The 16,539-nt window shown below is 40.0% G+C and overlaps 1 protein-coding gene across 2 annotated transcripts; it reads left to right on the forward strand.

Annotated features, from left to right (window-relative positions):
• Nucleotides 1-3,502: 3,502 nt before the first annotated feature.
• On the forward strand, nt 3,503-10,777 carry syt8 (synaptotagmin VIII). 2 transcript variants are annotated; one of them, XM_076085214.1, is made up of 8 exons: nt 3,503-3,661; nt 4,530-4,699; nt 4,962-5,057; nt 6,051-6,218; nt 6,658-6,825; nt 7,289-7,406; nt 9,526-9,659; nt 10,373-10,777. In XM_076085214.1, exons 1-8 carry the CDS (start codon nt 3,514-3,516, stop codon nt 10,607-10,609), a joined length of 1,239 nt encoding a protein of 412 aa, XP_075941329.1. In that variant the 5' UTR covers nt 3,503-3,513; the 3' UTR covers nt 10,610-10,777. The 2 variants fall into 2 exon arrangements, with proteins under 2 accessions (XP_075941329.1, XP_075941330.1); XM_076085215.1 differs by lacking the exon at nt 4,962-5,057.
• The last annotated feature ends 5,762 nt before the right edge of the window (nt 10,778-16,539 follow it).

The following is a 16,539-nucleotide window of genomic DNA, read 5'->3' on the forward strand; positions in this document are numbered from 1 at the left end:
TTTCTTTCCTAAAAAGTCTCAGTGTGACATCACCTCCTTCCTCTTCCTCTTCTCCTTCCTCTTCTTCCTCTTCACTCGTTCTCCAACACAACTCTTCTTACATACGAGTCAGAAATTCTTCAGCCAGCGAGTCGGGATGTCGACGTTTCTGTCAAACTCATCATCAGTGAGTAAAATGTTTCCAGCTTTTATTCATGAGAAGCAAAGCGAGTGTTTAATCTTTATATTTAATAGTAAAGATTAAACACTCGATGTAGATGTAGACTGAGGTTAATAGGTGACTCCAGAATAAAAGAACTGGTTTGCACACAGTTGGGCTGTACCAATATATCTTTCCTAGTTTATGAAACAAAAGGTTGTATTTGTTATTGTAGGTAAATGAATGTAAGTTATGATAAACGACTTTTCGACTTTACAACGCTGTGAAGTTATTAGAGAAGTTTGTATCACAGCAGTTAACAACAATCCTCTGCAGCCACCTCTGGAATCTATTTCTACAAACAGTGAAATACTCATAATCCTAGTTTAGCCTGATCTGCATCCGACACAAATACCGACTTCAAACACAATTTAATGCTTTCGAATGTTGATTTAGAATTCAAGTGTCAACATTAAGATTAAATCTTCAAACTATTCGGTACAACAAACAACAACAACAACAAAAAATGCCAAATAAATGAGGAGGCTGCTCAGCTGAGAGAGAAACATCAGCGTGTCGCCGTCGGCCATGTTTCTTGTTTACGTTTGGCATCTGGAACGTTTGCAGGTCGAAAGTCGGAAATTTCAACCGGGAAAATTCCGACCTCCAAGTTGTCTGGAACCGTTACAGCCGGTGTGCTGCAGGACAAGTTTAATAAGAGCGCCATCAGTTGCATTGTGGGAAATGTAGGATCGAGTGTTTTTGGAACTTCGAGCAGTGTTTTATTGCTTTGTACTAAAAGTCAGATAGTCAACCTCTGCTGCTCGATTTTAAACCATTCTTGTTTTAATCTTTCTCTTGTGGGTCCTCCGACGTTAAGGAAGTGTAAAATAGAATCACTAGACGCTCCTTTAAAACCATCCAAATATATGTTAAAGAAAGTAAATGTTGAAGAAGCATGGGGGACTCTGACTCTTCAGAAACTGACTTTAGTAACGAACGTTGGAAGAAATCTGACAGTACTCCTAAAATGTACTGACAGTACTCCTAAAATGTACTGACAGTACTCCTGAAATGTACTGACAGTACTCCTGAAATGTACTGACAGTTGTGTGGAAGAGTGAGCATTTCTGTTGGAAAGTATGTGTATTTTGTAAGTTAAAGACCGTTTGAAAGTGTTGTTTTGAGTGTACAGACTTGGTTTGAGGGTTCAGGTGACTGTCAGTATTCAGGTGAGTGTCAGTAGTTCAGGTGACTGTCAGTAATTCAGGTGAGTGTCAGTAGTTCAGGTGAGTGTCAGTAGTTCAGGTGACTGTCAGTAGGTCAAGTGACTGTCAGTATTCAGGTGAGTGTCAGTAGTTCAGGTGACTGTCAGTATTCAGGTGACTGTCAGTAGTTCAGGTGACTGTCAGTAGTTCAGGTGAGTGTCAATATTCAGGTGACTGCCAGTAGGTCAGGTGACTGTCAGTAGTTCAGGTGAGTGTCAGTAGTTCAGGTGACTGTCAGTATTCAGGTGACTGTCAGTAGTTCAGGTGACTGTCAGTATTCAGGTGACTGTCAGTAGTTCAGGTGACTGTCAGTATTCAGGTGACTGTCAGTAGTTCAGGTGAGTGTCAGTAGTTCAGGTGACTGTCAGTATTCAGGTGACTGTCAGTAGTTCAGGTGACTGTCAGTAGTTCAGGTGAGTGTCAGTATTCAGGTGACTGTCAGTAGTTCAGGTGACTGTCAGTAGTTCAGGTGAGTGTCAGTATTCAGGTGACTGCCAGTAGTTCAGGTGACTGTCAGTATTCAGGTGAGTGTCAGTAGTTCAGCTGAGTGTCAGTATTCAGGTGAGTGTCAGTAGTTCAGGTGACTGTCAGTATTCAGGTGACTGCCAGTAGTTCAGGTGAGTGTCAGTATTCAGGTGAGTGTCAGTAGTTCAGGTGACTGTCAGTATTCAGGTGAGTGTCAGTAGTTCAGGTGAGTGTCAGTATTCAGGTGACTGCCAGTAGTTCAGGTGACTGTCAGTATTCAGGTGAGTGTCAGTAGTTCAGGTGAGTGTCAGTAGTTCAGGTGACTGTCAGTATTCAGGTGAGTGTCAGTAGTTCAGGTGACTGTCAGTATTCAGGTGAGTGTCAGTAGTTCAGGTGACTGTCAGTATTCAGGTGAGTGTCAGTAGTTCAGGTATTCCTGCGGTGGAGGTGTTGCTTGCAGGCCTGTTGACTGAGTCACATGGGTTCCTCCGGCTTGTGGCCGCGTTGAGGCTTTGTTGTTGTTATCGGTGAGAATCAGACGGAGGGTTCATGTGCTGCTGTTTGTTCATGGTGGAGCCTGAAGGTGGAGTTTCACAGTCATGTCGGAATTTCAGGGTTTCTTCATGTTTGTTTGATTGTATATGTCACCGTTGTTAGGCAGTAACTAAGTACATTTACTCAAGTACTGTACTTAAGTACACATTTGAGGTACCTTTACTTTCCAATATATTCTACTTTATACTTTATACTTCTCGTGTGTTGATGTTGAATGTTTGCAATAAACTGAAGGATGAAAGAACTAAAGGTTCCTTTATGTTTAAGGAACATTTAAAAATACCAAAATGAAAAGTAAGCAGCAGCAGGAGCAACATCAACATTTTATGTATAAAATAATACATTAAAAGTTTAAATGAATGTAGTGCAGTAAAATGTAAATATTAAAGTATAATACAAGTATATTAAAAGTGTGCACATTATGTTTCTGACAGTTTTCAGGAGCTCTGTTTTCAATTTTTCTTTTTTATTATTACTTTAATTTTCCATTTCCATTTGTTCTGGTGTGATCTGATCTGTGATCTGGTGTTTGCAGACTGTAGGGCTGTACACAGTTTAGTTTGTTTCCGGTTGTATTAAATATCAAATATCTTAATTTATGGAGCCATCAGCATAACAAATGGAGACATGTTTTTTAAAGTATATAAATATAAATAAGTATATAAATCTAGGTGTCAGATTGCTGTTAGAACTTCCTGTTAACACAGTTAACACAGTTTGTATTTCTCATTATAGTTGTTGGTGATGAACTGAAAGATGACGGAACTTAAGGTTCTTTTATGTGTTGATAAAATTGAAAATACTCAAAACCAAATAGGAAGCAACAGCAGCATAGCGTATGTTTGTTATACTGTATATATATATAAAAAAGTAACTAACTATAAGTTTTAAATAAATGTAGTGCCGTAAAATGGAAATACTCAAGTACTTAAGTACATTACTTGTGTAAATGTACTTAGTTCCACCACTGGTTTATACGTCACATGTTTAGTTCCTTCTTATTTATTTGTGTTGACGCTGCTGCATCAGACTGACTCTTTTTCCTCTTCTCTTTCCTCCACAGATCTTCTCGCCATCCTCCTCATCATGCCGGCCCTCCACTCATCACCAAACTCATCTCATCCCTTCACCACCACCCTGCCAGTGACCGACTACTCCACCACCACACACACCAACTCCACCCTCAACCCAGCCGCCGCCGACTTCGTCAACGACCTTCTCAACAAGATCCCCCGTAAGTCTCTGAACTGCAGCTTCAACGAAACCCAAAGTTTAGAGACAAAAATCAGACGAGGAGGAAGTACTCAGTGTCTTAAAATACTCCAGTACAAGTAAACATCCATTTAAGATTCTTTTCAAGCAAAAGTAGAGGAATATTATTAGCAAAATGTACTTAAAGTATCAAAAGTAAGTAAGTAGTTGTGTATTAAAATGTGGATATTTTAGAGCAGCCTCTTACTGTGACCAGCCGGACTGTTTGTAAGAAGTGGACGTAGTCACATCGACGTCACCCATCGGTTTGTGGACTGAAGTTTTAAAGCCTCAAAAAAAAGCGGCATTTTCGTTGTTGCCATCTTGGTTTTTATGCAACCAGAAGTGACACCAGAGGGTGGAGCTACAACTAAACACTGAAAAAGATATGTTTAGTCGACCAGAATGTTACAATTAACTTTCTTGCAGTTAAAACACTGTGAAAGAGTTAAAGTTGTAAGACGAAAACACGGACGACTCTCAGACCGGACAACGCTGTGGTAGAGACCCGTCAATCACTGTGTAGCCCCGCCCTAAAGCATCCCCTGCTTTATGGTCTGTTTGACTCTAAATGGACCATAATGTACTAAATGAACATCATGCTGTATTGAAGAAGACTTGAAACTAGAGATTGAGACCATAAACTCATGTTTACAATGTTTACTGAGGTAATAAATCAAGAGAGAAGTAGAGTCATTTTCTCATAGACTTCTATACAACCAGAGGAGTCGCCCCCTGGTGGACACTAGAGAGAATGCAGCTTTAAGACACTCCCTCAGACCAAAGCTCACCTGTGTACCAATGATGCTGTTTAATCAGCATGTTCTGCTTCCCCTCCTCGTCTCCCTCAGTGCCTCGATGGGCGATCTACGCCATCTTTGTGGCCGGCGCTCTGCTGATTCTGATCTGCTGCCTGTGTATCTGCTGTAAGTGCTGCTGCAAAGGCAACAAGAAGAGGCATCAGAAGAAGAACGAGAAGATCAACCTGAACGACGTGAACGGAAAAACCACCACAGCTCTGGTGAGCGCTGTCTGAAGGGGGAATCCGATTCTATGTTGATGACACGATTCACTATCGCTGACAAACGACAAAGTGAAAACAGTTTGAGAGTCGGATGATCAGCTGTGTCTGTTCAGAATCAATGAATGAGGGTTTTATAGTCAGGTTGAGTTTATTGTTTAACTGTGTGGCCACAGCTTATGTCTGTGTTTGGGGTACGTCTCGTGACATATTCTCTGTTAAATGAAACAGGTGTGCTGATGTGTTTCCTCTGCTCCGACAGGTTCAGCCCGATGTGGCGGATGTCGGCTACGGATCGACCAAACAGCACAGAGGAAAGCTGCTCTACTCTCTGGACTACAACGCCGCTCAGTCTGAGGTGATTAAACCAGCACATCCCACCTCTGAGCCTCCACGTGTCCCTCTGCGTCCCCACAGGACTCCACTGATTTAATCATTTCACTCCCGCAACGCTGACAGACTCGACACGGACGGTTTCAAACAAAAAAGAGTCGAAATCGATGCAGCAGAATCAGAGATATCTTCACTTTTGTTCCACATATTCTTCTTCTTTGTCAAAACATGGCGCCTACATTACCCACAATGCACAACTTGTAAGTGCAGGTGTGTTGTGTTCATTAGCGGCTAATGTAGCCTGGAGCCTGCAGCAGAGATGATCAGCGGCTACAGAGGTCTCACTTCTTTCTAAATCCAAACCTTCATTACCTTCATTATTTTACTTTGAAAAGACTTGTAGTCTTTAAGCGATGCTGACTCAAGTGACATCATTTGACATTACTAAACACCGTCTTGTCTGGTTCATAACATCATCCGTGAACTTCACCGAGCTGTAGTCACTGAATCTCATGAGCTACATCTCGGCTGTTTACTACAGCTGTATGAACCCAAAGTAAGAAAGTTTTGCAATAATGTTTTAGCAATAAATGGATAAAAAGCATGCCGAAAAATAACAACATAATAATAATATTTGTAAAAAGTCAGAATTCATGTTTTGTTAGTTTTCTCCGCAAGACGACAAGCAAACAATTTTTAAAATGCTTGTTTTCTGAATGGAGTCCGGATCGATCGGTGCTAGGCTACGCTAACATTGTAGCTGCTCCATCAACACTCAGAATATCATATAGGCGTAAATACGGCAGAGTCGACTCTGGTTTATACAGGTACATCTGTACACATAGCTTCGACTGTACAAATATGACACAGTGTCATTCACGCCACCCAGCGAGGTTTCGCGTCTATTTGCGTCCATTTACGTCTTTGCCTTGACTTTCTATCTAATCACAGTTATCTTAAGAGTTGCCCTTTACCTCATGATGTCACTAAAGGTCTGTTTCCTGTCCGTCTGTCACAGCTCACGGTCGGAATTAAACAAGCCGACGGCCTGAAGGCCATGGACCTGGGAGGAAGCTTGGACCCGTACGTCAAAGTCTACACCTGCCCCGACAAGTCCAAAACCTTTGAGACCAAAGTGTTCAGGAACACGCTGAACCCCGCCTTCAACGAACGGTTTAGCTTCCAGGTACGAAGCGGTCCAGGAAAGTATCGGCAGGTCTGGAATCAGAATCTGTTTGTCACGCACCAGGAAGTTGTCTTTGACGTGTTGGGGCCATTGCAGCTGAAAGAGAAACAAGTTCTCGAGCCGTAGAAGAGGTGTATTATTCAGAGAAGAAGAGAATAGAGAATATCTTTTATTGTTCTTTATTGTACATTTACCACTAAAATCTCAGAGATTATCCAAGTTCTTGTTCATAAATTTAACGACTTGAATCTTGGAAATTCTTTAAGTTCTATTTTTGGAACTCTGTTTTTTTTGGGATATTGAACAATATCAACAATTAACTTCTGCAATGTAGGCAGTTTATGACACATAAATAGATGGTGGTGATCTCCCCCCAACACTGGGATAATATGTGACCTGAGACTCTGCTGCTTCCTCTCTGTGATTATTGTTTTCTCAGATATCAAAGTCGTCGCTGCTGAAGTCGACGGTGGTGATGCAGATCTTTGACTTCAACAGGTTCTCCAAACACAAAATCATCGGTGAGCTCAGAGTTGAGCTCTGCAACGTGGACTGGAACCACGTCATGGAGGAGTGGCAGGACCTCGCCGAGCCCGCCAAGTTTGAGGTTTCCTTTGTCCTTGTTCCCGTTTTTCACTCTAGATGTTCTTTTGTTTTTTTACAACCTCGCTGCTGTTTTTATATCGATAACATTTTTTGCCTCACTTTAAAAAAGTTGCTCTGATGTCCGCTTCAAAAACTACCATAAAATGATATTAAATAGAGATTAATAGAGTTCAATCTTTTCATCATCTTCAGTCCTGATCATAATCATAACTACCAAATATGTATTCGTTTCACTATTTTAATCCTATGAACTTCATTTTGTTTACATAATACTGTTAGAAAAAAAACGCCACACAAATTAGATACAAATAAAAAGAATAGTAATAACAATTTAAAACAAGAATGATATTAATATTAATATTAATAATGATATTCATTTTATTCACATAGCACCCGGAATGACACATTTCCTTCTCATTGAGTTGTTTGGTGATCTTTGCTGTAACGATGTCTGTGTGCTGCAGGAGGAGAACCTGGGCGATATCTGCTTCTCTCTGCGTTACGTTCCCACCACCTCCAAACTGACCTTGGTGGTGCTGGAGGCCAACGGCCTGAAGACCATGGACATCGGAGGATCTTCAGGTCAGACTGAGAGAAGTTCTCACATCGAAATCATTCAGTCCTCCAAAAGATACGTTAGGGTTACTGCTGGTCAGAAAGGGGCACAACACTTTATTCAGCAAGTCAGCAAGTTTATAAATTACTATTCAAGCACAGGATGCAGCAACGGTGCCCTCGCAAAAAAGGCAATTTGATCTCAGCAGAAGGAGAGGAGAACGAAATGCAAAATACACGGCCAATGTTTAGGTGTTGAAGACGGGACGTAGGCAATGACGACGGGACGTAGGTAATGACGACGGGATGTAGGCACTGACGACGGGACGTAGGTAATGACGACGGGATGTAGGCACTGACGACGGGACGTAGGCAATGACGACGGGACGTAGGTAATGACGACGGGATGTAGGCACTGACGACGGGACGTAGGCAATGACGACGGGACGTAAGTAATGACGACGGGACGTAGGCACTGACGACGGGACGTAGGTAATGACGACGGGACGTAGGCACTGACGACGGGACGTAGGGGCTGACGACGGGACGTAGGCACTGACGACGGGACGTAGGTAATGACGACGGGACGTAGGCGCTGACGACGGGACGTAGGCACTGACGACGGGACATAGGTAATGACGACGGGACGTAGGTAATGACGACGGGACGTAGGCGCTGACGACAGGACGTAGGCACTGACGACGGGACTAGGCACTGACGACGGGACGTAGGTAATGACGACGGGACGTAGGCACTGACGACGGGATGTAGGCACTGACGACGGGACGTAGGTAATGACGACGGGACGTAGGCGCTGACGACGGGACGTAGGCACTGACGACGGGACGTAGGTAATGACGACGGGACGTAGGTAATGACGACGGGACGTAGGCGCTGACGACGGGACGTAGGCACTGACGACGGGACGTAGGCACTGACGACGGGACGTAGGTAATGACGACGGGACGTAGGTACTGACGACGGGACGTAGGTACTGACGACGGGACGTAGGCGCTGACGACGTGACGTAGGCACTGACGACGGGACGTAGGTAATGACGACGGGACGTAGGCGCTGACGACGGGACGTAGGCGCTGACGACGGGACGTAGGCGCTGACGACGGGACGTAGGCGCTGACGACGGGACGTAGGCGCTGACGACGGGACGTAGGTAATGACGACGGGACGTAGGCACTGACGACGGGACGTAGGCACTGACGACGGGACGTAGGTAATGACGACGGGACGTAGGCACTGACGACGGGACGTAGGCACTGACGACGGGACGTAGGTAATGACGACGGGACGTAGGTAATGACGACGGGACGTAGGCGCTGACGACGGGACGTAGGCGCTGACGACGGGACGTAGGTAATGACGACGGGACGTAGGTAATGACGACGGGACGTAGGCAATGACGACGGGACGTAGGCGCTGACGACGGGACGTAGGCGCTGACGACGGGACGTAGGCGCTGACGACGGGACGTAGGCGCTGACGACGGGACGTAGGCAATGACGACGGGACGTAGGCACTGACGACGGGACGTAGGCACTGACGACGGGACGTAGGTAATGACGACGGGACGTAGGCACTGACGACGGGACGTAGGCACTGACGACGGGACGTAGGTAATGACGACGGGACGTAGGTAATGACGACGGGACGTAGGTAATGACGACGGGACGTAGGCGCTGACGACGGGACGTAGGGAACGACGGGACATAGGGAACGGCAACAGGTTGGAGGCAACAACGAGAATGAGGCGCTGATGGCAACGGCGACAGGTCGTAGGTGATGACGCTGGGACGTAGGCAATGATGACGATGACAACGAGACGAAGGCGTGACCCAGTTGGTGTCATGTAGAATTCTTTGTTTCGTTCGCATTAATGTGAAACGAAAACTAATCGACTCAAATGTTTTTGGTGTAAATCCCAAAATATTTCTAATTATTTCTAAACATTGTGAGATTTTTAATAATTTACATATTTTATTAAAATATGTATTTTCTTGTTTTTTAAATTTTAGTTACAGGCTCTATTACTCCTCAGACAAGTAAAGAGACATTTCATCTTTTTGAACAATCATTAATTAATTTCCATCGTCTCCTCTGCGTGACTTTAAGGAGCTCTTGTTGTCTGTAGATCCGTATGTGAAGGTGCAGCTCGCTCTGGACAAGAGGAAGTGGAAGAAAAGGAAGACGTCAATTAAGAAGAAGACGCTGAACCCGTATTACAACGAGTCCTTCACCTTCAACGTGTCCTTTGACCAAATCCAGGTGAGAGTTTAGAAATACAAGCTGACAGATTTAAACATATACACATTACACAGTCCAACGTTTTCAATAAGGATCTGTTTAGTGAAGAGAACCAGACATTTGTTGGACATTTTAACGTCTTCACATTAAAAGCCTCCCAGTGTTTCGCCAGTTAAATGCTTTTATTGTGAAGCAGCAGCAGCAGGAAGTGTTTTTTGTTAAATTTTGGTCAGATGAATAATGTTTGAAGGTTCGCCCCATAGAATAATTAATATTCTTTAATATCTTCAGGTATCTGTAAGGAATTATCTCCATGTTTAAGGAATTTAACAAATATCACCCTTTTCATATATTAATTGTTTTTTACAATTTGAATAAGTTTTACCTCCTTAAAAACATGGAATTTATCTCTTAATTTATTATAATCCATGAATTCTTCCTAATACCATGAATTTGCATCTTTATTTTACTCTTTAAAAAAACTTTATTCACATAGATATCACATAAAAAAATAATTTGTCATCCATTAAACATTATCTCCTTAAAATACCTTTAAAGAAATCCCGTAATTACATTTAATTTTTAGTTTATTGTTAATAACTTAAAACAATTCTGCTTTAAAGTGAGCTAAGATCCAACGTCTGTCTGGAGGAAAGGAAGAATATTAAAATGAATGTATTAATGAGAAACAACCCCAGACTTAACCTAAAGAGACGACCTCTCCTGCTCCCCAGAGGGTGCACCTGGTGATCTCCGTGTGGGACCACGACGCCGTGTCACGAAACGACGCCATGGGGAAGATCTTCCTGGGCTGCGACGCCTCGGGGAACCAGCTGAGGCACTGGGCCGACATGTTGTCCAACCCGCGGCGGCCGGTCGCTCAGTGGCACAGCCTGCTGTCGGCCGAGCAGGTCAACTCCACCCTGACCCTGAAGAGGAAGATCCCCCTCCAAAATAAACTGCCCTTCTGATGGCATGAAAACACTTCAAAGCATCAGAGAACGGAGATTTAAAACTCTCTTTAAAGATCATTCCGCTGCTTTTCTTAAATCTCTTTACACTCGAGATTAATTCAAATTAATCATATTTAAATTTTGAGCACTTCCTGTATGAATTGTATGATACAAAACAAATTTCATCCCTCGAACTTCTGATGATATTCTAAAGTTTGCTGTGATATTAGTATTATCTCACATCTATGTGTTTAAAATCAGAAGATCTTTTATGCACCGGCTCACCTTATTTCAAATGTTTAAACTTTGAAAACTTTGTGGAAAGTTATTTTATTTTGAAGTGACGAATGTTTGTGGGGAATTTTATATCACTTGAATATAAATGAATATATTGATGATAATTAATTTCTTGCTTTCAGCCTTTAAAATCAAATGAAATCACTTCTGTCTTTTTAAATGTATTTATTATTCCCACTATAAAGAAAATACAGCTCACCTGAAAAGAAAGAACCCTGAAGTGATGAAGTGATGAAATGATGAAGAGATGAAGAGATGAAGTGATGAAGAGATCAAGTGATGAAGTGATGAAGAGATGAAGAGATCAAGTGATGAAATGATGAAGAGATGAAGAGATGAAGAGATGAAGTGATGAAATGATGAAGTGATGATCTGATGAAGAGATGAAGTGATAAAGTGATGAAGAGATGAAGTGATGAAGTGATAAAGTGATGAAATGATGAAGAGATGAAGTGATGAAATGATGAAGAGATGAAGTGATGATGTGATGAAGAGATGAAGTGATAAAGTGATGAAGAGATGAAGAGATGAAGAGATGAAGTGATGAAGTGATGAAGTGATGAAGTGATGAAATGATGAAGAGATGAAGTGATGAAGTGATGAAATGATGAAATGATGAAGTGATGAAGTGATGAAGTGATGAAGTGATGAAATGATGAAGTGATGAAGTGCCCTCGTGTGGACAAAGGAAAGAATTGGATCCGTTTAACATGGAAATAGAGAAAATCAATATCAATAAATAAAATGGTGAAAATCAATAAATAAAAGTCAATAGAGTAAAATTAACAACAGGGATTAAAAATAATGTAAAAAACAAAGATTAAGTTTATAAACTAAGAATATAAACAACATAACAAAACATAACTTTAATCAAAGTAAAGTGACAAATTATCAGATAAATGTGCAATAAAAAGTACAATAGTTCAATACAATAGATGCGTATAAATATATAGTAGCATGAAAAGAAAAGATTTTAATTAATTTGGAAATATAAAGTATAAAATGATAATATACACATTTTTCATTTATTTTCACATTTAATTGTTCATTGATATATATATAATATTATAAATAGTATATATACATATATTTACAATATTTAAAACAATTTGCTTTAAATTACTTACATATGTAATTTAAATTTATAATTAATTGATAATTAAGTATTTATTTAATTTGATACTTAATTATTTTTAACTTCCCTTTGCTATTCCTTGAAGGGCCAAGCTGTCAATCAACTGACGTTGGGCGGGCTTTCTGAGTAATTTGTTTGCAAAGAATGATTATTTAAAAAATATATAAATAAATATTCACATTAAAAAATTAACAAATAAATGTGCACATTTATTTTCTTCTTTTACAGATTTACTCTTTTTACTCCATAACATATTTTTTCAGGTTGAGAGGTTGTGAGGTTGAGAGGTTGTGAGGTTGCGAGGTTGTGAAGTTGTGAGGTTGAGAGGTTGTGAGGTTGTGAAGTTGTGAGGTTGAGAGGTTGTGAGGTTGTGAAGTTGTGAGGTTGAGAGGTTGAGAGGTTGTGAGGTTGCGAGGTTGTGAAGTTGTGAGGTTGAGAGGTTGTGAGGTTGTGAAGTTGTGAGGTTGAGAGGTTGAGAGGTTGAGAGGTTGTGAGGTTGCGAGGTTGTGAAGTTGTGAGGTTGAGAGGTTGTGAGGTTGCGAGGTTGTGAAGTTGTGAGGTTGGAGCTCTGCGCTCGCTCGTCTTTCCCCAAATACACGAAGGACTTAAACCCGGACTGGAGACCAATCAAGCTGAGTTCAGCAGGCGAGTGTTCCTGCTGCTTCAGGCCTCCAGAGATCAGACTCGTTAAACGTCCCTGAGCTTTGACTTTCTCTCTGCAGCTGATGCTGACACCTGATCTCCTTTCACCTGGAGGAGGAAATAAACAAGGAGACAGGAGACACACCTAGAACACTTAAATACAGGCGCAACATTCATAAAACCAACCAAGAAACATTACTAACATATATACATAACCGTATGTCTGAAATATTCTATGACACATAAATAGTTTGATGTCAGTTGTATATTTGTGTCCCTACATTGATAATATGATTTTAAAAAACATATAGATGAGACATTAAGACAGATTAAAGAGATGAAAAATACTTTTTAGTAAAAAGAGAGTAGAAATACTCAGTTGCAAGTAAAAGTGCTGCATTAACAATTGACTCAAGTAAAAATACAAAACGTATTGGCATCAAAATATACTTAAAGTACCAAAAGAAAAAGTACTCATTGTGCACATTTCAGAATAATATATATTATACTATTGTATTGTAATTACTGATGCATTAATGTATTTATAATGTTCATGTTGCAGCTCATCTAATACACTTTATATACTACGTTTGTGAATTTCCTCCTACGATCATTAAAGTTACAAGATAATTTAATTGTTGATTATATCTTTGTATTCAGAGTCAAAATCTGGAAAGTAACAAAAATCAGACAAATGTAGTACTGTATAAAGTACAATATGTACCTCTGAGATGTAGTACAGTATAAAGTACAATATGTACCTCTGAGACGTAGTACTGTATAAAGTACAATATGTACCTCTGAGACGTAGTACAGTAAAAAGTACAATATATACCTCTGAGATGTAGTACTGTATAAAGTACAATATGTACCTCTGAGACGTAGTACAGTAAAAAGTACAATATGTACATCTGAGATGTAGTACAGTATAAAGTACAATATGTACCTCTGAGACGTAGTACTGTATAAAGTACAATATGTACCCCTGAGATGTAGTACAATATGTACCTCTGAGATGTAGTGAACTAGAAGTAGAATGTAGCAGAAAATTTAAACACTTGAATAAAGTACCTCAAAATAGTACTTAAGTGCAGTACTTGAGTAAATGTACTTTATTACTTTCCATCACTGCTGCCGATTCAAGTAACGACATCATCTTTTCTCTGGCGCCACCTTCAGGAAAAACTATTTATAAAGATCAAAGAGAAAAGAAAAGGTGTCTTTTCTTGTATTTAACTTTCATTTCATTTTTTGATTTGTTTGTTGGACCCGTTCACTTCCTGGCCCGCCCACCATACATGGTATTTTTTTTAAATAATTAGTACTACATCACCAGCTCCATGCATTTAGTCCGTATATTTCTATATATATATATATATAGTCTTTATTCTATATTACTCAGGCAGGTGTTTGTCAGCATCACAGTTAAGGTCCAACAGGAATGAGCCGAGGAGCTCAAGGGGTCTCTTTGAAATGCAAATGTCCCACCCACCCATCCAGCTATTCAACACATCACATCATTTATTTTAGGCTTCTTATATAATGCTGGGAGCTGTAGTTTAAGGAGGATCAAACATGACTCATTACATTATCACGTGGTTTAAACTTTAAGAACTGTAGAGAGGCTAAGTCCCGCCCCTTCCGGTTGGACCGTATATCGGAAATAATATGTAAGGTAGTCAATGGAAGAGACAAATACATTTTGATCCTGTTTGTATTGTATTACACAAATGATCTTTGTCAAATTAAAAGATACGTTTGCATGTCAACAAAGTAGCATTTTGTCAGAAAATTCTTGAAGTATTAAACTGTGAAAATACGTAATTATAAAGACGACACAAGCTATGATGTCTGTGTGTTTGGTACGAGGTCTCACTCCTTCTTTCTCTACAAACGTAGCTAAGTTAGCTAGCTAGCTAGCTAGCCAAGCTAACTGCTAGCTAGCCAAGCTAACGGCCACGTTGGTGTTGGTGACGTACATTGTGAGAGACGGGAGGTTTAGTTCACTCAGCGGTTAATCGCAAAAATAAATGATACTACGACAGACTGAGAATGTGTTGACTTGCAAAATTATCTTTTAATTGACAAACATCGTGTGTAAATAATGGCACAGACGGATTCAACACACTATGATTAAATAACGGGTTCACCCCGAATACATCAATGAATACAATGTGTTCAGGGACCTTTAGTTAACTATCACCATGTTTAAGCACTTAACCAATTACAATAAAAATCATCATTTAAATGTTCCCTGAAAAATTAAAACCCATATAAGATATTAATTATTTGGTTTTCACAGTTTTATGGGTTTTACTTCCTTAAAAAGCTCTTAAATGTGAAAGTAGTCCATTAATAACCCTTTATTTACTATAATCCATTAATTTATGCTAATAAATTTGACTTCTTTAAAGTGTTACAATTCATGTAATTATTCATGTAACATTATGCACTTAAAATACATCAACTACATCGTTTTAATTGATACATTTGTGGATGTTTAAGATGAAAGAAATAAGATATTTTGTTTCATATCGAGGGAACTGAATGGAAACCAAAGGCTAAACAGTTTTAGTGAATATAAATAATAATGTGGTAAATATAAATATAATTGTGCTGTATGTGTCGGTGCAGACGTGGCTCATTGTTGCTCTTATCTCCTGTGAATTTCCCGGCCTGGTTATTGAGAAAAGGCAGAGACACACACACACACACACACACACACACAGTTAATTATGAGTCGTGACATCAGCGGCTCCGTGGGTTACTAAGGATACCTGGAGAGAGAACCCCGGACATCCAATTAAACACAAGAAGAAGAAACAGGCTCCAGATCAGCTCCCAGATAATTGTTCTTCAGACCTTCAGTCGGTCCGCTGACACTCCGAGGAACAGCAACACACACACACACACACACACACTCACGGTGAGTCCTTTACTGAGGATTATCTCAGCTATCTTTAGCGTTACTCTTTAAAGCATTTCTTTATTTGGCAGCTTATTGAACAACTTAAAGCTCAATGTATGTGTAATGTATGTTACAGCTGTTTATTTAAACCAGACTGCAGGTTTGTTTTTGTACAGATTTAAGTTCACATGAATGTATAATTATTATAATATTATAGACAGTTTAACCTTTGATCTTAATAACGTTGTTCTGATGTCTTCTGTCAGTTAAGTTTTTGATCAACTGACAATGATGTTTTTTGGAAATAGATAAACATTTTGAAGTAATTTATCAAAGTTAAAAATGTCAAATATTTCCTCATATGTGAGGAGTTGCTGCTTTTATTCATATTTATTTTATGGGATCAGATTAAGTCAACTTTTCCTGGATGAGACTCAATGTGAAAGTTTTTTTAATTACTTAAGTGAAAGAACTAATACAACAATGTAAACATACTCCATTACAAGTAGAAGTACTGTGAGCGTACTCTAAGTATCCAAAGTAAAAGTACTCATTCTGCAGGACGTCTTCCTCTGTGACTGATGTATAATAAAGTCAATTATTAACACTGAAGCATCAATGTTAGATCTTTTATCTACTTTACACACATCAGATAGTTTAGTGTAGTGGGTCCAAACATAGGGGTCGGGCCCCTCCAAAGGGTCACCAGATAAATCTGAGGGGTCGTGAGATGATTAATGGAAGAGAGAAGAAACTAAGCTCTGATATATTAACTGTTATTTTATTTTTCTAACTTTTCTCTAATGATTTTATTTGTTCAAACAGTTATTTAAATTAAAATATTTAGAGGAGGAAACGTCACGTGTGAAACATCGTATGCTTTTTAATTTTAATTGTTTATCTAAAATATTACTATATGTGTGAAAAACATATAGTGCAGTAATATTTCCCGCTGAAATGACGTGA

The sequence above is a fragment of the Anarhichas minor genome, unplaced genomic scaffold, assembly GCF_050575085.1.
Source record: "Anarhichas minor isolate MPS153535 unplaced genomic scaffold, ASM5057508v1 ptg000145l, whole genome shotgun sequence".
Taxonomy (NCBI): Eukaryota; Metazoa; Chordata; class Actinopteri; order Perciformes; family Anarhichadidae; genus Anarhichas; species Anarhichas minor.

What these genes read in the sequence shown, in the direction of transcription:
- syt8 (XM_076085214.1), top strand. Translation starts at nt 3,514, where the DNA reads ATGCCGGCCCTCCACTCATCACCAAACTCATCTCATCCCTTCACCACC. An exon ending in ACAACGCCGCTCAGTCTGAG is followed by an intron (nt 5,058 to 6,050) that starts GTGATTAAACCA and finishes CGTCTGTCACAG; the next exon opens with CTCACGGTCGGAATTAAACA. An exon ending in CCGAGCCCGCCAAGTTTGAG is followed by an intron (nt 6,826 to 7,288) that starts GTTTCCTTTGTC and finishes TGTGTGCTGCAG; the next exon opens with GAGGAGAACCTGGGCGATAT.